Source organism: Sphaerodactylus townsendi, linkage group LG02 (assembly GCF_021028975.2).
Source record: "Sphaerodactylus townsendi isolate TG3544 linkage group LG02, MPM_Stown_v2.3, whole genome shotgun sequence".
Lineage (NCBI taxonomy): Eukaryota > Metazoa > Chordata > Lepidosauria > Squamata > Sphaerodactylidae > Sphaerodactylus > Sphaerodactylus townsendi.
The window spans coordinates 119,432,479-119,457,476 of NC_059426.1; the positions used below are offsets into that span (position 1 = coordinate 119,432,479).

Genomic DNA, 24,998 nt, shown 5'->3' on the forward strand with positions numbered 1-24,998 from the left:
CGGCGACCAAGAACTGGACACAGTACTCCAAGATGCTTGGTTAAGCACCTACTGCTTTTATATAAGGGGCATGACAATCTTTGCAGTTTTTTTTTTTATTATCCAATTCCTTTTCTAATGATCCCCAGCATAGAGTTTGCCTTTTTCACAGCTGCCATGCATTGAGTTGAGATCCCCATGGAACTATCAACTAAGACACCCAAATCCCGCTTTCCTGGTCTGTGACTGTTAGCACTTTGGACCCCTGTAGCCGTGGTATGTGAAGTTTGGATTTTGTTGCCCCTATGTGCATCACTTTTACATTTTGCTACATTGAACTACATTGCCATTTCTGAGCCCCACTCACCTAATTTATCAAGGTCCGCTTGGAGCCTCTTCGCCAGTATCCTTTGTGGTTCTCACCATCAATCCCTACATAATTTGGTATCATCTGCAAACTTAGCCACCACGCTACCCACCCCTACTTCCAAGGTCATTTATGAATAGGTTAAAGAGCACTGAGGTCCCAAAAGCGGATCGCTTGGGGGGACACCACTCCTCGACATCTCTCCATTGTGAGAACTTCCCATTTTACACCCACTCTTTGTTTCCTGTTTCTCCAACCAGTTTTTTTAATCCATAGGAGGACTTCCCCTCTTATTCCTTCATTGCTGGAAGTTTTTCTCAACAGTCTCCTGGTGGAAGTGGAACTTTGTCAAAAAAGCCTTTTGGAAATCCAAGTAGACAATGTCCACCGGTTCACCCCTGTCCCACATGCCTTGTTTTACACCCCTCAAAAAAAGAACTCTAGTAAGCTCTTGTAAGACAGGATTTTGCCTCTGCAAAAGCCATGCTGACTCTCTTTCTCAGCAGGTCTTTGCTTTTTTCTACATGTTTTATAATTTTATTCTTTAATGATAAGATTCTACTAATTCTACCATGGAACAGGTGATGTCAAACTGACTGGCGACTGTAATTTCCTGGGTCCCCCCTAGACCCTTTTTTAAAGATTGGTGTGACATTGGCCATCTTCCAGTCTTTAGGGATGGAGCCTGATTTCAGGGATAAGTTGCATATTAATGTGAGAACATCAGCAATTTCATGCTTGAGCTCTTTAAGAACTCTTGGGTGAATGCAATCTGGGCCAGGGGATTTGGTAACATTTAGTTTATCAATGGCTGCCAGAACTTCTTCCTTGTCTATCACTATCTTCGCTAGTTCCTCGGATTCGCCTCCTAAGAAGCTTGGTTCAGGTGCAGGAATGTTCCTCACCTCCTCTTGGGTGAAGACAGATGCAAAGAATTCATTCAGCTTCTCTGCAATCTCCCTGAAACAGTTCTCTTTATAAGCTGTTTTGTTTTTGAAGAGATGCTGTATGAATGAAATTAACTTTCTTTTCTTTCCAATTATAAAATTTTAAGCAAGTCCCTCCCACCAAATGGACTCAGCCTCAAATCTCTAGCGGAAAGGATCCTGAACTACTCACTTGACAAATCTCTTCATCTGCGTTGCAGCAACTGGGAGAGTGAGCAACTGACTGAGGAACAGGTTTGTTTGAGCTGTGAATATTGATTATATCCCACATTGTCAACCCTGCCAGCCTAACAGGGTTGCTTGCAGAATAAAAACATGCATTGAAAAACACAACAAGAACACACACAGCCTTGGCTAAAAAGCATCAGTTAAAAGCCTGGCTGAAAAGAAGAGTTTTATTCTGGCTTCTAAGACTCACAAGGCTCGTCACAGCAGGATAATCTTTTTGGATAATTTCCAGCTTATTCTCAATGACTGTTCAGTTTCTCTGTGGTTCAAGTTTTTCCTGTGGGCAAAAAGAAAGCAAGAGTTTGGATTTCCAAAGGCTTTGGGTATGAATTGACCGAAGCACCTGTTAATGATTTTCTTTGCAGGAAGGAACTGCATGGTACAGGGTTGGGGGTGGGGTTGAGGATACTTCAGTTTTGGCTGAGATAAACCTGTTTGGGCAGCTACTGTAAAGAGCCACCACCATAACAGCAGGTCAACAAGGCAGTTCTTGGGTGGCAGGTCCCAGCCACACCAGTGGGCTGAGTGGCTCTCTGCCTCTCGTGGGGGGAATCCTCTTTTTGAAGGCCAGACGTTGATATGGTAGGGACTACCAGCTCCAGGCTTAGTGGAGAGGAGCTGGCAAGAAGAGGATGCAGAGGCACAGGGTGTGTGCAAACTCTCTCTTCTCCATCTGATGCCATGTTGGGGAGACTCTGGGCCTGAGCCAGAAGATGGGGGGGGGGGGGGGCCCAAGACTTGCTGCCATTTTTCAGTGAATCCAGGGGTGAAATCAAGGATGGAAAAAGTTGCTATAATGGGGGTGCAAATAGGGTCAGTCTCCAAAAGGACATTATCCCCAACCATTTTAAAAAGAATGTTATTTGAGAATGTTTGCACCTCTCCAATACTGCAGAGCTGCTCACAATAAAAGTGAACATATCTATACAGTTAGCAGTGCCCCAAAAGAGGAACAAATATAATACCTCAGGAAAAAACAGCCTAGCACATAAAGCAATAACCGGTACTAAAAACCAGAATTTGCCCCACAGATTCCCACAAAGGACTGCTTTAAAGAATTTTCTGAAGCCACTGAAGACAGAGCATTTCTTTATGTGTTCAGGAAGCCTGTTCTATCTGATAGGGACATTAACAGAAACACTGTCAGATCTGTTGGCTTGTTTATCATTAACTATGGGGGCACCAATCAAAGGAATTGCTCAGTTGAACAACTTTGTCGGTGCAGCCTTGAAGCTTCATAAAGTCTAATGTTGGAATTACCTTAAGAAAGATAGAGGTGACAGTCTCATTCATTGTGATGTGTTCTTTTTGTATTGCAGGTCCTCATGCAGATCAGAACTGCCACTATGTAATGTAATGCAAAGGCTCTTCTTTTCTTCTCAGATTGCTTACGCTGCCAGGGATGCCCAGGTGTCAGTAGCTCTGTTCCTGCATCTACTGAGACTTCCCTTTGTCCCACAAGTAGAAAGAAGTGAGCAAACTCTTCCTGGTTGGGAAAAGGGCCTGAGAAAGTGTCAGGACTTGGTGGATGTACCTTTCAAAGGGAGAAACAATAGTTGCTTTGGTGATGATGAGACCAAAGATGGAGACTTGCTGCAAAAAGCAAAAAATCAATGGCCGCTATCTAACGAGCAATCTGCAGTCAACCAGCCAGCAAAAGACCCTCGGAAGCACAAGCGGAAACCCCTGGGAGTAGGATATTCTGCTAGGTAATTGTATATCTCTTTATGTAGATCTTTAGTAGGAAAATCTGAAGAAAGTCTGGGGGATTTGGTGGGTGGGGGTGTTGGCTTCAATAGCTAGCTCTGGAGGTCCTCACTGGAGATGCAGATGTAACTCTTGTAGAGTTCTCCCCATGTCCACAATACTTGCATGAGTGGGGTGAGAGTCCTACCATCTTGTGAAGAAACAGATGCAGTTGCTCAGAGGAGGAGTGTCTGATGTCACATAGACCTTCAAAGAAAGTTGATTTACCTCCAGGGTACTGCATGAAATCAAGAATAATTCCTTCCCCAGCTTCGTGTGCTTGAGGAAGACTGACATCTCCCAGATATCACACTGAGTTTCTGATGTGCTGAATCCTTTGGAAGCACAACTGCAGGATTTAGGTTTCAGGATTTATTGTTTATTTCTATTATAGGTGGATTTGCATGCAATAAGATGAGATACTGCTATGATTGGATATATGACTATTAAAGCTCATGTTTATGATATCTTTGTTTTCACAGAAAATCTCCCCTGTATGACAATTGCTTCCTACATGCACCAGATGGGCAGCCTCTATGCACTTGTGATCGCAAGAAGGCGCAGTGGTATCTTGACAAGGGCATTGCGGGTATGTGAGCCTTTTTTTTATTATTCTGCAACAGTTGCTGGATGGGGTAATGGGGCCTACTAAACTTGAAATGCAGCTCTTATTCCTTTTTTTTTTGGTCAAGATTGTGGTCAGTTAGAAACATTGCTTATGACAGTGGTGGTGAACCTTTGGCACTCCAGATGTTATGGACTACAATTGGCCATGCTAGCAGGGGCTGATGGGAATTGTAGTCCATAACATCTGGAGTGCCAAAGGTTCGCCACCATGGGCTTATGAAGATGGGCTTAGCTATTTAATGCAGATCAACATGGCAACCTTGATGTAGCATTTGGATTTCATCTGCCAGCCAATCTGGTAGAAAACAGATGTCCTACTCTTCCAGTCCAGTTAAACTCCACTGAGCCACCTATTGCACATGTTTCAGTGTACCCCCTTTTACTTTGTAACGTCATTGTGGCTGGATGACCTCCACTCTCTTTTCCTCCTGAGGTCAGATCTCTTTGTCTTGGCCTGGATTTGAGCAGAGAGGTGTGCTATGTTACCCTAAGTAGGCAGTTTCCACTTTAGTTGGGGAAATTAGCTGGAGAAAGAGAGCGAGAGGGGAATAGTAGCGTATGTATACCAGATAGTCCTGGGTGAAGATTCTCAAATGAGCGGGCAGTTGTGCAGTTAAAATTGGTTTTCTTACAAAATAAAAACAGTAAAACAAATATATCTCAAGTAATGAACATACGCTCTCAAAGCATTCAAAAGCTGATTAATAAAAGGGAGGAAGTTGAGTAGGATTTCAGGGATGGGTGATAGTTACCAGTCCTGAAGGGACATCCAGGGAAAGCAGCTCCGAAGAGGAAAATGACCTCTTCAGGAGCAAAGGAAAGAGCCCACAGGCAAGTGGGGATTGCACATGGATCTGGGACACACTCATACTATGAAAAGTTCATCTGTCAATCTCGTTCTTTGACATGCAAGCTTGACACAAGATGGATCCCCAAACTCTCTTGAGAGGCATCCATTTTGTGGAGAGCAATGTCATGCTCTTATGCCAGTCATTGGCTCCTGTATCTTCATGGCACTCCTTAGTGGGAGGAGGGGTCTGACTACTTACAGCTATGGCAACCAAAGTGGTAATAAACACTTTGGGGAGGTGCAGTGTCTCAGTGGTATAGCAACTAGGTAACAGGTTGAGTCCCTGGCATCTCCAGTTAAAAAGAATCAGACCTCCAGCTGAGCCCCTGGAGAGCCCCTGCCAGTCAGATTAAGCCCTACTGAGTCTGAAAGACAAATGGTCTGACTCCATATAAGACATGTGCTCATATATACGAAAGAAGCTGGCATGCAAAATAGGCACTATTGACCCTATTGTCCCCCTACTGCCCAGTTTTTAGCTTTATGCACTTATTATTTTGCGTAATCTCATTAAATGTCATCCCATGGTTATTCTTCAAACATTTATGATCTTGCTTGCTCTCTTTCTCTGTTTGGTGGTCCTAGAGTTAGTGAGTACAGACCCATTTATTGTGAAGCTACTATTTGAACCTTCTGGACGTCCTGAATCTCAGGTGGATTATTATTTAACAGTCAAAGAGAACATGTGTGTTGTTTGTGGCAAGACAGAGTCTTATATCCGGTGAGTTCTTTAGCCAGTGAAAGTATATTTATCTGATACAGCAAAATACCAGAGCTTATGTTCTGGCCATTTTCCTGGCCCAGTACCTCCCCCCTCAGCAGCCCTCCACACACACCCCTCCCCCAAGAGACTACCAGCCATTTTTTAAATTGGCCATTGACTATTGTTATAACACTCTGTGTATTCGTTTCTTTCAATTTTAAAGATGAAAGCTGGAAAGAGTAAGCCTCTGCCCCCTTTTGTTGCAGAGACATGTCTTTCTCCTTAGATCTGCAATAAAAAGGGTTGGATATTTTATGTTTTTTTAATGACAGCTGGGGATTCAGAGACTGCTATAATGATGTTCAATTGCCATTTTTAAGAAAGTCTCCTGGTGGGTGGGGGAGGAAATGGCCAATGTGGGGTTAGGGCAGATAAAATGATGGCTGTGTGGGTGGAACTGGGAAAATCCAAACTTTCTCACTTGCACAGTAGTCTTGCACAGTAGTCTATCCCAAAGCCAAGAAAGTTTAGGAAAGTCAGGCAAACCCTGTGAGGTGCATAAATATGCCGTGTGGGGAAACAGGAAAAAAACCCTGCTTCCCAACAGCCTCAAGCCCAGAGTTAAATAACCTGTGTCAAAATGGCTCTTAATACTTGTGTGAAACAAAACAATCACCAATCAACCGAAATGTCACACACTGGCAAACTTTTCAGTACAGCACACTTCTAAATATGTATATATGTTCTTACAGAGCCCAGTGTGTATAGTGGTGCTGAACTGTTATGCGTCTGTTATTACAATACTTAAAACACAAGCAGCCTTACCCGACACTTGCCTATTTCCAGCCTTTAAAAGCCAACCTGATTTAGAAGGAGTTCCAGTGACCCCTGCCTCTTTGCCTCCTTTACAAATCGGGGTAGGTTGAAGCAGCTGATATGTGCAAACACATGAGTGGACCTTTCAGTTTGCTAGTGTGGTGGCTTCCAGCTTATGGGAAATTATTGATAAGATGTGAGCATTGCTTGCCAAATCTGACTTTTTTACACAGTGCTACAACCTACATTTGCCATGTTATTTGACATGAACTATAGCAAACCCGTGCTGGATATTTTCTTATTGGCGTACTATATAGCAATAATTCTCAATGGAATGTTCCTGTGCAGGCAAACCAGTCCTGTTGCAAATGATTGTTGTAGTGCAATGAATACGTAATATCTAGCACTGTGTGGATAGAACCATGGTTATTGTTCAAAACAACTGGCCTGTTTGTTCAACAGAAAGAACATAGTGCCTCATGAATACCGGAAACACTTCCCCATCCAGATGAAGGACCACAATTCTCATGACGTGCTCCTCCTGTGCACTGCCTGTCATGCTATTTCCAATTACTATGATAACAATTTGAAGCAGAGGTTGGCTGAGGAGTTTGGTGCCCCCATTGGCTGCGAGGAGGGTGTTCGCCTGTTAGAAGATCCCATCCGCAGGCAAGTCCGTTCAGGTGCTAGGGCTCTTCTGAATGCAGACGGCTTGCCTGATACTAGGAAAGAAGAACTGTTACAGGTGGTCAAGGACTACTTCCACGCTATGACAGTGTCCCAAGAAATGCTACAAGAAGCTGCTGGACTGGAAACCAGGTACGTTTCACATCTACTGGTTCAGACTGCAAATTAGTCAGATGTGTGCCAAGGTTTAAATTCATGTCAACAGGCCAGGCCTTACTGCTTCATATTATGATCTGATTATTTGCATTAACCTCAAGGTTTGTTCATTTGGCTCCACCCCCTGTGTCTTCATGAGCATGACCTGATTTGGAAGCTCTCTGTAGCACAGATCCTGACCTCAAGAGGCATCCCACTGTAGTGAGTAGATTACAAGAGAAGGTGGATTGAGAGGAAATGTGTTTATACCAGAAAGGGGAGGGGAGACCACATGATTTAAGGTTGCATCATATATAGGGTGTCCCTTTCCCCTCTCTGTTGACAAAGAACATAATTTTACCCCTCCCACACACACCTGGGTTATTAGTAAAATGCATAATAATCTGGTTTCACGTTGATCTACAGTTGAATCCTGAGCAGAACTGCACACCTCTGAGCCTATTGGTTTAGGCTTAAAAGGGCCTAACTGCCAGTTGCTCAGCTTTCTTTATTTGAGGGTGATCAGAGTCCTCTGAAGAATCTACATAGCTTCACCATCACAGCCTGTTGTCAGTATGTACAGCAGACATGACTTCAAAATGATTTTATGCGTACCTTTAAAGGGCCCAAAATGTAATGGGCCTGTAGGTTGTTTGGGTCTTCCATGAACTTCCATGCTTTTCTGAATCCAGGTTTTGTTTTTACGTTTTCAGGATTTGCAATGAGACCTATATGCCACATGGTCTGAAAGTGGTGCAGTGTTTTGCCAGAGCGGGTCTCTACTCCCTCATGCAGCTGGAGAGACGCTGGCGCCAGCACTTCTTGGACACTATGCAGCCCAAGTATCTCCCAAAGCAGTGGTCTGTTGATCACAATCATGAGAAATTGATCCGAAAGTATGGAGAGGATCTCCAGGTTGAATTGTCTTGAAAACTGGAGCTTCCAGAAGATATTCATAGCCTGAAGTGGCTGACAAACTTAGCAAAATGTAACTGTTTTCCTTTGATCTCCCATGTTTCCTTTAATCTCCCATGCTGGTTATGTTAAATTAGCTTGTTCCCTTCTACTGAGTCAGACCATTGTTCTGTTAAGGTCAGTACTGGCTATTGTGATTGGCAGTGGATTTCCAGGGTCTCAAGCAAAAGCCTTCCATATCACCACCTGCTTGATCTTTTTAATTGGAGATGCTGGCAACTAAACCTGAGACCTTCTCTACCACTCAGCCATAGCCCCTCTCTTGAATTGGTTAGGAAACTGTTACTTGTGCGTGTTGACAAAACTGCAGCAAGGTTAAAACATTTAATTCAGCATGGTGTAAGTGGTTAAGAGTGGTGCACTTAAATCTGGTGAATTGGATTTTTTCCCCAACACCTCCACATGAAGCCTGCTGGGTGACCTTGGGCAAGTCACAGTTCTTTCAGAACTCTCTCAGCCTCACCTACCTCACAAGGTGGCTATTGTGGGGACGGGAAAGGATGGAGTTTGTAAGCTGCTTTGAGATGCCTTGCAGTAGAGAAAAGCAGGTTATAAATCCAAACTTTTCTTCTAAATTTTGAAATACAATTTGAATGGACTTACTTGAACTCTCTGCTTCTTGTTCTATTGATTGATTTACTACCAGTGTACCATTAAAGCTACTGCTGGCAGGAAAACATATTGTTGCCAAGTAACAGATATACCTCTTCTACCACAGCATTACCTCTTGGCTATAGTACACTGGTATATGGGGAAAAAAACTTGAACTCCATGTTTCTCAGGAGGCGACATAGCAGGATGCAGTGATGCTGTGGGAACATGTTAGATTTTGGCTTTTCATTTTTGTGTGTGTAAAAAACCCCCTGTCAGTAATCATATGTAATGTTATGTTGATTCCACCAATTCCTCTCTCAGGACTTGGGAGTCTCCCCCTCCCCCCCCCCCCGCCAATGTGCTGGTACTTACTCCTGGGGAGTACCATCACAAAAAAAGCCGAGTTACATTCAGAAATGACTATGTCAATTTTCTAGGTCATTCCTTCTTTAAAATGGTTAGGTAAAAGAACATGTTTGGGTGACAAATGAGAATATGGATGTGCTCTAAAGAGGAGATGAATATTTAGCCCCTCACGCTTGGAGCAGGAAAACATTGACAATGGCAGTTTGAGCAGCAAAAAAGCAGCACCATTGTAGATTCCTCCTGGGGGTCAGCAAGCTAATTGTGACAAGGGCAAATGCATCCACACAGCTGTATGGAGTCAACAAAATCCCAATTCCTGCCTTTTGGCAAAAGTTTGGAGAAAGTCCACACGAGGTAACGAGATGAATGGAAAAACTTGCAGCTACAAATGTACCCCGTAAGGATATGTAATGAGATAATTGCCTCTCATCCTATGAAGGAATATTTTTTGTGAAAATTCCTTTTTTTAGCTAAGTAGCCATAGATACCTTGTAGAGTCTGTGACAGATAAAATCTCTGGGAGAGAACTTATTTTGAACAGTACAAGAAAATTGGGGGTTCTGAATATTTAAACTGGTAAACCAGTCAGAAACTTTCTGTGAGTGAATTATCTTTTTGGGGAAAGTATTTTTGTTAGGGAGGAAATTTTAAAAATGCATACGAATGCCAGTTAACCTTTTAACTACTAAAAAACTGCATGCATGGAAAATTATATCTCCTAAACTTTCTCAAATATAACTGAATATATGAGATTGAATAGAATTCAGGTTTCAATTAACTGTCTTAGAAAATTGTGGAAGCCCGAAGTCATCTTGCAGGCGCATCTTGATACATCTTAATACTAGCTTGTTGTCTACTTTAGCAAGATTAAAATGCTAAATGTAACTTTTACTTACAACTGAAGCAACAATAAATGTATCATTTCTTTAGTTACTCTAAGTGTCAGTAGAGAAAAGAAATCCTGCATTTTCATCCTGAACAGCTGCTGAACTTACAGTGAAGTTATAAAAACTACATGAGAATGTACCTGATTTGCATGAATTTCTGTGACTCAGTCAAACATATGCCATAAGGCAAATCTCAAATGCCAACAGCCATTCAAGATATTTACAAAAAAAACAGTTGTCCATGCTGGCAGGGGCTGATGGGAATTGTAGTCCATGAACATCTGGAGCGCCATAGGTTGGCCACCCCTGCAGGGGTATTGTAAAGCTTCAGGTGATTTATTTATTTTTATTTATACACACACACACACGCTACTGTCTGTTTTTGGTAGGGATTAATATTCAATAAGTATGTTGCAATTTTATTTGCATTTTAACATTTTAAGAGTGCATTATTTTTGAAGGGTATCTTTTAAAATCTCCGCTCTGCTCACTTTGCTTTGGTTTGGATCCAAGCCTTCACTTGCAGAAGCAGAAGCTCTGTTTGCACGTGGTGGAGGCGGAGTTTTCAGTGTTCCCTCTGGTCACAGTTTTTTGGGAGGGGCAATTACAATGGGCTTCAGTTGGGGGAGGAAATTTCCCTTCCATACAAGCAGAAGTGATTCTGATTGGGAGGATATGGGGATCCTGGTCTACGACTACACTCCATTTCTGATTAATTTTTGTTCTAGCAATTCATGGGGAACATCAATATGTTTCAGAGACTGTTGTTTTCACAGTTGCTGCTTCTCCCTTTTGCCCTCCCGCTGGCTGTATTTGGAAGCAAAGTGAACTACATTCTCTCAGAGACCATATGAGAAATAAAGACTATCAGAAATTCAATCCCAAAATGGCTGAGGAGGGATATAATTTAAATTCTTTCTTGTAGCATTCGTTTCATCACTCCACAACCCTTAACTTTGCTTTTCTTTCAGAGCAGAAATTCCTTCTGCTTGATCCGTCTACTGAAAAGGATGTAACATCCCTCAGCCACTAGATGGTACCCGAGAAGACAGAATGTTACATGACTATAAAGAAAGAGTTAGCTAGAATGCAGATAGAGGTGAACTGTTCTTTGACCTTGGCTGGATGCTACTGCTTCTCTTGCATGAAAAGACCAAGTTTTAGGCTCGATGGGAGTGACTGTCTCTTCATCTAAATCATAAAGAAGGGATTCTAAAGCCTTAATTTAATAGCTTATTCCTTTTATTGGAACATTGTTCTACAGAACAACAGAATGGATAAATATTCAGTCAAGGCACAGCACCAAGCACTCCAACTCCTGAGTGGCTCATTTTCGATTTTGATTGAGCAACCTGAAGACTTGTACCATTTCTCCCATGCCTAAAGACTTGTACCATTTCTCCCATGCCTAAATACATTTCACAACATAAAATGCTGAATTTCATCTCCAAATGAAGCAGGGTAATTCTATTAATTCCGCTTTATTAAAGGGGTAGAATGTGAACTATTCAGGCACTTTGTTATGTTACTCTTCCAGTATAGGCAGTTTAGGAATAACATGGAATATCATGAAGAAACTGTAGGTAAATATAGTATTGAAATAACATGTTTTTCCCTGCCTGGGACAATTGCTCTAGAGGCAGGTGAATCTTCAAGCTAAAAGCCAGCAAGAGGTAATTTTTCTCGGTCCACCTAAGAGTTCTTTAAACATGGGTCTTTCATGAGAAAATCAATGATGCTCGTTAGTACTGTTCTTTAAAAAGTCACTATGGCCCCTTCCGCACACGCAAAATAATGCATTTTCAAACCACTTTCACAACTGTTTGCAAGTGGATTTTGCCGTTCTGCACAGCTTCAAAGAGCACTGAAAGCAGTTTGAAAGTGCATTATTCTGCATGTGCGGAATGAGCCAAAGGTTCCTTCTGGCTATTGCAGTATCAAAAACTATCTTTACTGGACCTACAGTGATTCTTTAAATTGCTGTTCCTTCATATGGTTCTGAGAGAGATCAGAAATTAAATCTTTTGAGGTGTGGGGGCAGGGCGGGGAAATCGCATCCTCTGGCCTACAAGCTACACATGTTCATTATTTCCCCAGCTTTCTTCTCATGGAGTCATACAAATTTACCTCCTCCCATTTTTATTGTCACAACAAATCTATGATCTTTGAAGGCTATTGACAGGACCAGGTTCACTTAGGGAGCTTCAGGATAGAGTGGGGATTGGAGAGGTCACCCTGGTCATAGTTCAGTTCTAATCACGACACCACAATGGCTTCATTCTATTCCAGTCATCACAAGCGAGTGGAAACTGGCTGCTGTTAGTCAATATTAAGGTCATTCTATGTGTGCTCAATGCTTACTGTTCATTATAATTCCTTAAACTGCCAGTTGATGATGATTATTTCTCCCATTAAAGTCCATGTTCTATTTCAGACTCAAACTCCAGTTTACCACACAGACCGTCCTGCTCTAGGGTACAACCTTGTCCCACACAGCCCACCCATCTGTAACAGAGCTTGACAGTGCATGCAAAATCAAAAAATAAGGAATCATGGTAGTTACTATTGAAAGCTTCAGCAGCCTCCAGTCTCCTCAGTGTGAATCACACTGAAGGTGCTGGTGAGGTTGGGGTACTTGCATTGGTCAGATTTCCTTCTCACATGCTGTGTACAGAGAATTCAGAAGATGCAATGGGCTTTAATCTCTTCTTGCAGTATACAGACATAAGCAGAGTTGTATTCCAAGGCCACTGACTGTAATGAACTTAGAAGGATATAACTCTGCTTAGCACACATAGCATCGTTGGTATTAGGCATGCCATTTATCTGCTTAAGGCAGGCAACTACCAGCCCCCATATCCAATTTCCTACCTCCAAGGGACTGAAGTGTCTTTATAATTTTTACCATAAAAACCAGGGGAAATTCCTGCAGTGTCTATATGAACATTCCAGGAATTTCATAAAGACACTCCAGGAATTTCCCCTGGTTTTTATGGTAAAAATTATAAAGACAAAGGCAGGCAGCTTAGAGAGCATCACCCAAAAGTGACATCACATTCTGCACAAACTCTGCCCTTCCAGGGCACTGCCCTCCAAATCTCCCAGCATTTGCAAATACACTGGCAGGTATTATTGGAATACTAAACTATTATTGGGATACTATAGCTGAATGGCAGATGAGTTTTTGTTTTGGGGATGTGGAAGGTCCCAGATTCAGTTTTGGACGGGATGTAGCTGTCTGTCTTTTGTGAAATGGGACATATTCTCTAATTCATTCCTCTCATTGCAGATTCTCAATTTGCCTGTTTTTGAGGATTCCCTGTAACCCAGGAACAGCATTTAGATGGGTCAGTGATCTTCAGTGGGTGGGAGGAGGCTGATAGAAATGACATCTGTTTGTGAAAAACCCAGCTGGCCCCTCCCCCCATCTCCAGTTTTTGAAAAATCACAGAAGATGTTGAGAGATTCCCTGCGGAATTATGGCCAGTCAGAATAGACAATATTGTGCTGGAAGGCAAAATGGTCTGTCTTGGTGTAAAGAATCTTCATACGTGTTTCCACTACAGGACTACAACATAATCAGTTCTATGAACACATGTTGATGTTTCCTTACTTGCTTCTGACTTAAAGAAACCCTTTTGACTGAGATATTATAGGATGCTGCCATAACTGAATTTGACATGATTGGCACACTGCATTATATGATTTGAGTGGACAGTGGCTTTATGTTGAAGACCTGGGTGCCAATTTTATACAGCTTTCTAATATTGATCTCAATCATTCAATTTTTTTTCTTGTATTTGTAGTGAGGTAGCCAATACACTGTATTATTACTTTTGACCACTGAGGAAGGCCAGTGAACTGAAATGTGTCTGATTTCAGGTCATAAAGTGTGACATAGAATTTCTTTGTGTTATTTCTTTGTGATTTTATGCACATAAAGCGGGCTATCATGGGCCTTCTACTATGATACTATTATTTTAATTTGTAATAAGCACACATGTGCTTTTGCCATACAGCAGGTTTTTTTTATTTAGTGATCCTTTTCTATTCTTGACCTTTTGGTGCTTAATTCTTTTTTTTTTTTACGGTTTGTTAATTTTTCCTTATCTTGTTGGCTTCATTATGCTGACTCAGACTTACTCATCCATTTAACCTTGTATTGTATTGTTGAAGGTGGCTGTTGTGGGTTTTCCAGACTGTGTGGCTGTGGTCTGGTCGTTTCTGATCCTCAAGTTTTGCCCACATCTATGTCAGATGTCTCTGAAGATACCTGCCATAGATGCAGGCAAGACATTAGTAGCAGAAACTACAAGACCACAGCCCCACAGCCTGGAAAACCCACAACAACCAGTAACTTAATATTGCCCAGTCTTTCTGGCTGCAGCTATTCTGTGTTTCTGTCAGAGAAGGATCTTTCCCATCACTTTCTACCTAAGATTCTTTTAACAGTTGCAATTGTTCCACACAGAAAACATGTTGTGCATCACTGAGGCCTGCTCATAAGCTAAGCTCTGTCTCTCTGTCTCTCTGATTCTTTGACCTTACTGGCTGCTTATCTGCTGTTCTGGCTTTAAGACTCTGTTTGTCCATCCCTTCTCCTTTATTTGCCTCTTCCTTCTGTCATGCAGCATCAGAATACGAAGTGAATGCATCTCTACGGTATATAAAATATAGCCTCATATCACTTCTTGTGACTTACACTGGAAGATGTGGTCTGGCAGACTGTATGTTATTGCTTATATGAGCTCTATTCTTTGCTTTTGTTAATGTGTGTGGATTTTATTCTTAGCAGTGATTTATTTTTGGAGAAATTTTCAGCATCAGGACCTGTGTAGTTACCCATTTCAACTAGTCACACTAGAGTACGTTCCCTCACCATGTTTCAATACGCAACTTCATTCCAAATATTTAAATGGTTCACTCAAACATATGGCTTGAGTTTAGGGTGAGAAGGCAGGTGGGGGTGTCCAGCAAGTAATTTATTGCTTTGCATAATCATTTATGAAGTTTCTAAAAATCTTTCAATCCAAAAGAAACAAAACAAACAAAAGTCAAACTCTCTTACCATACTAGGCCCTATTTTTAACAACTTAATATCCCACTGTATTGAATTAAAAGAACAAAAGCCTTTAAACAGACATTATAGTTAGAAACACATATTAGGAATGCATTTAGAAGCCTGTTCTAAGAAATTTTGCCCTTATAAAGAAAAGTAAAGAACAGGCTCTGGAAACGACACACAACCCACATTTAAAAAATCCTGTAGTATTTTAAAAACTCAGAGTAAATGATCTGCCATCCATTTAAGTACATTTGCACATTTTAGTACTAGAATAGGTCACCCAGGGTAGACCAAAGGCATTCTGTCATACCAAGTGGCTACGCTGCATACTCCGAGGCACTGAATTCCTTGCCACAGAGGGGCTGTAGCTCAGTGGCAGAATATCTGCTTTGCATGCAGAAGGTCTCAGTCTCTTCTCTTGCATCTCCAGTTTGAATGATCGGAGAAGACAACAGTATAGTCTGACTCACTAGAAGGTAGACTTGTGCTGCAGTGTCCCCTGTGACACCAAATTAAAATGTCTTCCCTGGCCACTGGTGGCAGATAGAAGGGTAAGGTTATAACATTCGAAGTTGCATAATATGCTACATGCAAAAAATGCCAGTGTAGGATTAAGTTTAGGGTTGCAATCTTGCTCAGTTGGCTAGGGTTTACCTGGAATCTGGGCTTGCAACCCAATGCTTATTTGGCCCATTAAGCAAAGCTCTAACTGCAACCCACCAGTCTATTTTGGAAGCAGTCCGTAACAGGTTTCCCAGTACCAGAGACGTTCCTCCCATTGGCCAAAGTGGGCAGCTGCCCAGGGCACCACCTTGTGGTGAGCGATAAAATTGCAGGTTCGTTTGGGGGGGGGGGGCTTTTGTATTTTCAGTGTTTTTTCCGTTTTTGGGTTGCAGGGGGCGCAAATTTTAGGCTAGCAGCACCAAAATTTCAGGGATTTTTTGGGAGACTCTCCTGATGATATGACCTGGGTTTGGTGAGGTTTGGTTTAGGGAGTCCATAACTTTGTTTCCAAGGGGGGCTAATAGGAGATGGGGGCTACACCTTTGAGGGTCCATAAGCTTGGACCCCCTGAACCAAACTTCACCAAACCTGGGTGGTATCATCAGTAGAGTCTCACGAAGATACTCTGAAATTTTGGTGTTGCTATCTTAATAATTGCACCCCTGACAGCAGGCACCCCCTGAATTTCCCCAGATTCTCTTTTTAAATCCACTCCCTTCCTGCCCTTCCTGCCAATGCTTGTTTTCTTGTTTTCTTGTTTTCTTGTTTTCTTGTTTTCTTTCTTTCTTTCTTTCTTTCTTTCTTTCTTTCTTTCTTTCTTTCTTTCTTTCTTTCTTTCTTTCTTTCTTTCTTTCTTTCTTTCTTTCTTTCTTTCTTTCAGAACGTAAGAACATAAGAACAAGCCAGCTGGATCAGACCAAAGTCCATCTAGTCCAGCTCTCTGCTACTTGCAGTGGCCCACCAGGTGCCTTTGGGAGCTCACCAGGTGCCTTTGGGAGCTCCCAGGTGCCTTTGGGAGCTTTCTTTCTTTCAATTACTAATAAAGGTTATTATTATTATTATCATTATTATTATTAAATCCACCCCAAAAGGGATGCTGTTTCAGGGTGGGGGAGAATCCACCCCCAAATAGCATCACTTTCAATGTTGTTTAAACGGGGGACCCCAGATTCTCCCTTTAAGGTGGATTTAAAAGGAGAATCTGGGCTCCCTAGTTTAAACACCATTGAAAATGATGCTGTTTGGGGGTGGATTCCAGCATCACTTGTTTAAACTAGGGAGCCCAGATTCTCCTTTTAAATCCACCTTAAAGGGAGAATCTGGGGTCCCCCGTTTAAATAACATTGAAAGTGATGCTGTTTCCCCCAATTGGGGGGACTGGATACAACACCAAAATTTTTTTTCATAGCAGTAATAAAGCATTTTGAAAATGTTTTCCAAAAATTATTTCTGCTGTATGGCATGGCCCATTGCTCTGTTCAGATTGGTGAGTTGGGGCATATTCTATAATGTGATGGTAACTTTGAAATGACCTGATGGAAAAAATCATTGTTTGGTCATGGTGGGGGAGGGTGGCTGCCCATGGTGGGGGGCATCAAATTCAGGTTTTACCCAGGGCTCCAGTTTGCCTAGATATGCCTCTGCCTGGTACTAGGATTTGATAGAACCTGGGTGCAAAACCTGAGAGACGGTTTGCTCACATAACCTATCCATAGCAGAGTTGAATAATACACGCAGCAGAGTTGTTAAGAAAGTTACTACTTTTAAATATAGAGTTTAAAAAAGATAAAGCAGGCTACAAAACATATGCAAAAGAAAGCAATAAAAAACTTGAGTGCATAATTACTGGCATAAAACATACACAGCAATATTACGAAGAAGAATCATACACAGTTACATGCATGAATAGTGAGAGAGAAAGGTAGCAATAATAGCAGTAGGTGGGGATGAATGTAGAAGCCAAGCCCCAATTAAGCAGCTGGTAAAAGTCAGCATGAACCCAAGGACGCAAGTGGTATTGCTCCTACAAAACTTAAACATACATGGATGCCAAATACTCTAACAGGATTCACCACTTTCTGCCCTTTCTGAATGTTTTCACACATGTTATTTGTCACCACTGCACCCTCCTGACAGCCGCAGCAGCTACAGGAAAAACTACACATGTCTGTTCCCAAGAAGAAAATGCTTCTATCCTGGCTCATCTTTGACTTGCCATGCACTTCAATGGCCTTTCTCTAATCTGCCATTCCACCCCCCCTTCCTGCCCCAATCCTAGTTCTGCATGCATTTAATCTAATCTCTGGCAGATGAAAAGCTGGCACTCCTGCTAAAATGGAGAAAGCTACTGAAACCATGGATCTGGGGAAACAAAAGGAAATAGTGAGCATTTTTAAAAGCAACGATAGCTCATCGCCCACCCCTTATTAATTTTGCTGTGTTTCACTCCATTTTACATTTTACCTTTAAAACATAGACTTTCCTCATGAAATCATGGGGTTTTGGTTCTTCTGAAGGGCTGTTTTCTTTGGAGAGTAAGATAGTACTCAAGAGATAGAGTATACATTGTTGGGGACAATGTGGAAGTTGCTGGAAACTGCCTTGTGGCTGTCACCATGCCTTGAAATTTATATGCTGCAAATCACCATGCAGACATCATTGTCCCCATGCAAGGGGGAATTGTTCCTGGTTATGAAGACAATCTTTCATTCTGCATGATGAGCCACTGTAGCCAAATCCCTACAGCATAATTTAAATGCCATAGCTTAACGTGACTCCTCCATGTGGCCGCAACCGCCTGCAATGTAGACATAGTCCCGTGGTATGGAAAAGAAGCATTTAAGCAGAGGTCATATACTCTTTTCTTCATCCACTTACTTCTAACAAGTACAAGAGGGAGCACCCAAAGGCACATTCAAGCTGAGCTTTCTGCCGGAGGCAATGATGAGATAGAAAAAAGGGAGAGCAGGGCAACTGAAGGGGAAGGGATGGATAGGGACTTTGGGAACAAAAGATCAGAGGAGCTCTGAGCAGTAGAAGTGATAAAAAGGCTGGACAGATGGCCTCTATTCTCCATACTGGATGCCAACAGCAGGTGCCACTTTCCTGGGGGATATGGCTTCAGTGTTTGTTCAGCAAGAACATTTAATTACTTTGCCACTAGAAAGACTGTGTTGGAAGAGGAAGGATTTAATCTCACCTCCCCCCTTTCATAAGTCTCCTGTGCTGCTTTATATTACTTCCTTAAAACTCAACAGCTGACATTTCTAAGGGAACGGTAACTAAGGGGGCAATATTTTTTGTATTTGATCAAGATGCTCATACACCATCAACTCAATAGGTTTAGGGAAATGTGTATGTGTGTGGGTGTGGGTGTGGGTGGGGGAATTACACGGGACTTGCAAGACTGACAATATCTGACAATTCTACATAAGTTCTACACTGGCTTCTCAGGCCCAGCCTTGCAGAGGATTGGCTCTTCATTAGCTTGCCTGCTCATCCATTCCAAGGTTAGTTATTATTTGTGGATTAGTCAAATGAAGACAAGCATCCACTTCGTTTCCCTGCATGTTTACCCAGAGGGAGTCTATAGCACCACCAAATAGACTAATGGCAGTTTTAAGCCCTAACCAGTCTTTGACTGAGATGCTGTGTTGTGAGTTATTGCAATATTGAACAGTATGCTTTATGACAGTTTTCAGCATTGGGATTGCACCTAAGCATTAGGAAGAACTTCCTGATGGTAAGGGCTGTTCAACAGTGGAATACGCCACCTCAGAGGGTGATGAAGTCTCCTTATTTGGAGGTTTTTGAACAGACTGTGTGCTCCTGCATGGCAGGGAGTTGAACTGGATGACCTTTGTGGTCTTTTCCAACTCTATGATTCTACGAGAGCACTGCTTTTCAGTCAGTAGCCAACTATTGCTTCATCTCATGTAGGGTTACCAACTCTCAGTTGGGACATTCCTGGAGCTCTTGAGGTGGAGCTTGGGGAGGGTGAGGTATGGGTAAGGGAAAGACCCCAGAATGGTATAACGCCATAGTGTCCACCCTCAAAAGCAGCCCTTTTCTCCAGTCTGGTGACTAGTTGTAATTCTGGATGATCAACCCCCCTCGCCTTACATGTCCGAAGCTCCGCCCCCGTTTGTGGGTTTTTGTATTTTTTTGTGTTTTTTCAATTTTTGGCTTGCAGGGGGCACTGGTTTTAGGCTAGCAGCACCAGAATGTCAGGGATTTGTTCAGAGACTCTCCTGATGATATCACCCAGGTTTGGTGAGGTTTGGTTGAGGGGGTCCAAAGTTATGGACTCCCAAAGGGAGTCCCATTGTTTCCAATGGGAACTAATATGAGATGGGGGCTACACATTTGAGGGTCCATAACTTTGGCTCCCATGAACCAAATGTTTCAAAACCTGGGTTATATCATCAGGAGAGGCTCCTACTGATACCACCCAGGTTTTGTAAAGTTTGGTCAAGGGGGCCCAATGCTATGGACTCCCAAAAGTGGTGCCCCATTGTTTCCAGTGGGAGCTAATAGATGGGGGCTACACATTTGAGAGTCCATAACTTTGGCCCCCATAAACCAAACTTCACCAAACCTGGGTGGTATAATCAGAAGGGTTGCTTAAAGATACTCTGAAATTTTGATGCTGCTAGCTTAACAATTGCACCCCTGACAGCAGGCATTCTCCCAAGGGGCAGGTTTAGACGACTTCCCTAGAAACATGTTGCAGTGAGGATGTTGGAACCTGGATGAAAAGGTGCTGATTTTTTTTGAAACTTGGTTGTATCTAGATTAAATTTTCAGTGGGAATTCAGCCTCTGTTCCTCCCCTTGTACTTATGCTTGCAACCAGAAAAGTTTGAGAGAAGGGTTCTAGTCTAGCATTTTCCATGATGTACTGACTTTGTATGTGCAGGAATGACTGCAGAATAAAGTGGATTCTTTCTCCCAGAATGATAAGGCAGAATCTCTTAATGAGATTTATTCATCAATATGGATAGGATAACTCTGATCTGTTGGTTAGTACTGCAGGTTGTTTGCAGATACTCTTGGGATGCCAATCCTATATCACTTACATTTTTGACAGATTGCAAGGTTTTTGTTGTTGTTCTTCACAATCACAAGAGCTACATAATATTAGAAAATAAAACTGTACTAAGATTTCGAGATGCCGACATATCCTGCTTGCACAAAATCTTCTATTTATGTGATTTGTCATAAAATTTATGTGACTTTGGTCATAAAATTTCATTGCCAAGAACTGCAGCCTGGCCTCAACAGATTTTAGGTATGGTTGTGCACTGTCAGTTCACCTTGCTGTCAAGGCTAGAAAAGTGGAAGTGTGGACACAAATCAAAATACTCAAGGGACAATATGGACACTGCTGCCAGATTCTGATAACCTCTGGAAACCACTGCGAAATAATCTATACAATGTAAATCTCAGTTTCTTCAAAGGAAGCAGAACTGTAGTACTAATAATAATACTCATTGATTGTGAAAGCAAATGTTCTTCAGTAGACAGACAAACCCAAGCTTGAGCTGACTGTATCCCATCAAGTCAAGGCCCTGGGGTGCTTACTCTTTGAGAAGTAGGATGAGGTTATCAGGAGAGCTTTCTATCATTTGCCTATGGCTCTAAAGCTCTACTCTTTCCTTGACTTTGACTTTGACTTTATGAACCATGCTTCCATAACCTCAGGCTGTATTAGTGCAATGCAATGTGCCTATGCCTTTTGAAGGTAACTCAGAAACCTGTAGCTAGTACCAACTGTAAGAGGCTGTGGCATTTTGGGGTTTAGAAAACAGGTTTGTACAATGGTTACGTAACAAATTTGGTTTTATATCAACTGCCTTGGCTTCATATCAGTTTCCACATGCTAGTTTTGTTTAAAGTCCTTCTTGGTCCCATTTACCTGAAGCATTGTTTCTCTCTATACCGACCTACTTATCAGCTTAGATTTGCACAATATGGCCTATTTGAGGTTCTCTCTGCAAGAGGTTCATCTGATCAGTATTGGATCTGCAGCCCTTTTAGTGGCTGCCCCATCTATTTGGAATGATCTGCTAGAGGAGCTACCAGAAATAATGTCTTTGAAATAATGCCAAAAGCTCTGTTAGTGTGTCGCTATCCCTTGTGGTGGCAACTTGCCTGGCCTCCAGAGTGATCTGAGCTCCTGGAATTTGGTACAAATATAATTATTGTTTAGAACCCCACTGATGTACCTGGCACTGTTCTAAGTCACACTAGCAAAGAAAAAGAACTGGGGAGGAAACAGTCTAAACCTTCTTGGGTGGTTGTGTGATGTTCTCAGGTGAATTTCTCATGTAAGATATTTACAAACTGGAGAATCAAAAACCAGATATGTAGTGTGCAACTTTTCAAACTTTACAGAACTTTTCTCCAAGAAAATCAGTAGTTTCTTGGGAATAGTTTATGCAGAAATGGTACTCCTAGCTAAATGGCAAACATTCTTATTCCCAATAAATATGTTTCCCCATGAGTGATATTTCCATCCGAAACAGCTGCTGTTGGATGTGAAATGCTGTGCAAACCCCTTACTGTGTGTTGTTTTAACCAGCTGTGTATTTAGACAGTGACCATTCTGAACTGGGATTAAAAGAGAAAACAAATCTTCCTTTGTGTACAGAGAGTGAATGAGCAGTTCTTAGTGCTGTGTCAAATACAGCATTAAGATGCCTGGAGACTTAAATCAGTTTATCAGCAGTTCGTAAAAGCAGGTGGCATTGACAGGGTCCGGGCCCCGGTTAGGTAACAGAAGCCAACTCCTCTCTGCATGGAAAATAATTAAGATGCCTCAGTTGTTTTTTTAAATCTGTGCTGTGTTAAAGTAGGGGGCGGGGGGAAGAGAGGAGATTTGAATGCAATTTACATATAAGCCCTGTCTATGCTGCAGCCCTTAAAATCAAATCAACACCCATTCCCTGTTCATGTCTAGCCAGTTCTCTGTCTTAGATCCCATGTACAGTATCAGGCTGTTTGCTTTCATTTGCAAAAGCTTTTTGCAATGAATGTTGGGCTTAGTTGAAGAGGGAATGTCTGCTGATGAGGGAGAAGTAGATACTGCCTTGGCTGTAATGGGTTCTCTGATCTTTCCCACATACCATACAATTTGAGAAGAATATACACAGGGCTTCCTTGAAGAAAAAGACTCTGACACAATCTGAGCATATATCTACATGACCTTGTAAACAACCCAGAACTTCACACTCTTCCCTAAGCCTCTGCCTTAAGTGGCAGAGAAGGCCCCTGGAGGCCCTCTCATAAGAACATAAGAACTAGCCTGCTGGATCAGACCAGAGTCCAACTAGTCCAGCACTCTGCTACTCGCAGTGGCCCACCAGGTGCCTTTGGGAGTTCACGTGCAGGATGTGAAAGCAATGGCCTGCTGCTGCTGCTGCTGCTCCTGAGCACCTGGTCTTCTAAGGCATTTGCAATCTGAGATCAAGGAGGATCAAGATTGGTAGCCATAGATCGACTTCTCCTCCATAAATCTGTCCAAGCCCTTTTTAAAGCTATCCAGGTTAGTGGCCATCACCACCTCCTGTGGCAGTATCTCCAGTATCTCCTGACAAGGATTATCCTGCATTCAGCAGGAGGCTGGACTAGATGGCCTATATGGTACATTCCCACTCTATGATTTTGTCTGAAAATTTCTGAGCTGCCCTGTTGGACTCCTAGGTCCTGCAGAAACAGTTGCCCTGTTTCTAATTCAGGATAACCATTTTGAGCTTCCCCAATTTCTTTCACAGATCTCTAGCTCTGTTTAAAGTTCCTGTAGTTCAATCTAACCTGGACTCCAGTTTAGATATAGATCAAGTAATAGAGGCATCAGTAGTACTATTGGTTGGACCATGGTTTCTTGAATTAATGTCAACAGGATTATGGGATTGTGGGGAAAACTATGCTCTGTAACATAAAGAATGAGCCAGAAACAGTATGGAAAAATTACTCTGCCTGGCTCAAAAGAACAGCAATATAACTATAAACTTCAATAGAAATTATTAAAAGCACTATATCCAATAACCCAAATATCAACAATGGAAACAATGATGCAATACATGAACAACACTAATTGACAGAAAAAGGATACCAAAATATGCACAAAAGATAATAAGTCTCTGTATAAATAATCTCTCTTCAGTGAAATCCTTGCAATTCAGTTGTAATGATGAAAGAGGCTTGAAGTACTCCAGTTGTCAGATCTCACCTCGATATTATGTAAAGAGATAAACTGGCCATTCATAAGCTGGCCACATATAAACATCATATAGATATCAGTAGTGTTAACCCGGGTAAGTTAAACGCTTTCAACCTTAGCCTTCTTCAGCCACAACAATTCTGCAGGGACCACATTACAATGCCAATTAAAATTCATTATACATAAAGGAACTTAATAAACTAAATAAATTCACATAATTCATTCTTACATATGCAGAAGGTATCAAGGCATCTAGCCCAAAAATATAATGTCAGAAGATGAAGGATCAACATTCTCAAACCATCTAAGCATAAAGGATGAAGCATCCCCAATAATTAGCAGAAAAAGAAATAGCCAAGCCGGCTAGCCTTTATTGTTTGCAGGTATCTCAGCCAAAATGGATGGAACTTAAAGAGACAGAATTGAAGAATTAAAGAAACTATACTCTGTCTCAGAAAAAGGTGTTAGTACTCTCAGTTAAGGTGCTTCAACTGAAAAAATTCTATGCTTCCACATTAGAATGTAGTCCCAAACAATTATGAGCATTATCATTCATTGTCAAAAACATCATTTTGTGCATTATTGAACATAGTCCTTTGATACAAAAGCATTTCTAGTTCATTGAACGATTATCATCAGACTTTCAAATGGATGTGGGAAGCCGGGCAAGGTAGGCACTAGGACCCAGGTACAGCATTCTACAACAAAGAAGGTCCAGCATGTTGAATTTGGTGGTGGAGGAATATACAATCTACTAACATATTTTTGTGAGACTGTGTATATTTACATGTTAGATCTACATCCTCCTTGGCCATTTGGTGAAAATCAGGACCCTGGTGGACAATCTCAGTTATAAACTATCAAGAATCTGAGTCCCTTTATGCAGTTTTTTGTTCTCTTAAGCATTGTTTGCACACATGGTGGGTCTGAGTTCACTGGATAAAATTATAAATAGCAACAAAAATGCCAGGATAAATTACCTTGAGTTCTGGAGAGCCCTTCTAGGGTGCAATGTTAGCTTGGCAGTTAATTAGGGTTAAGGGAAAAGGAACTGACTGAATATTTACTCCCCCACACCCCATTTCTCCTTCTCATGTACACATTGTGCATTTTGAAAGATGGGTTCAGAGCAATACCAGAGTTGTGTCAACTATGGTTAATGTCAGTTAGATGCAGCACTGAACCACAGTAAACGATGGGATAGAGGTGGAAGGAAATTCCAAATTAGAGGGGAGGGGCTATATGAAAGAGCCAAATTTAATTCTGATTCATTTGCTCTACTTATCAGCCAAGTTGGAA

At 41.8% G+C, this 24,998-nt stretch overlaps 1 protein-coding gene across 9 annotated transcripts in view; it reads left to right on the top strand.

Moving 5' to 3' along the window:
* EXD2 (exonuclease 3'-5' domain containing 2) overlaps positions 1 to 10,046 on the top strand; it is a 24,596-nt gene extending 14,550 nt beyond the window's left edge. For all 9 annotated transcript variants that reach the window (XM_048485478.1, XM_048485476.1, XM_048485480.1 and 6 more), the window contains 6 exons: positions 1,401 to 1,527; positions 2,905 to 3,230; positions 3,750 to 3,856; positions 5,330 to 5,465; positions 6,726 to 7,082; positions 7,799 to 10,046. In XM_048485478.1, coding sequence (XP_048341435.1) covers positions 1,401 to 1,527; positions 2,905 to 3,230; positions 3,750 to 3,856; positions 5,330 to 5,465; positions 6,726 to 7,082; positions 7,799 to 8,015 — 1,270 coding nt within the window. In that variant the 3' untranslated portion in view covers positions 8,016 to 10,046. The remainder of the gene's footprint in view (positions 1 to 1,400; positions 1,528 to 2,904; positions 3,231 to 3,749; positions 3,857 to 5,329; positions 5,466 to 6,725; positions 7,083 to 7,798) is intronic.
* Positions 10,047 to 24,998: the final 14,952 nt, after the last annotated feature.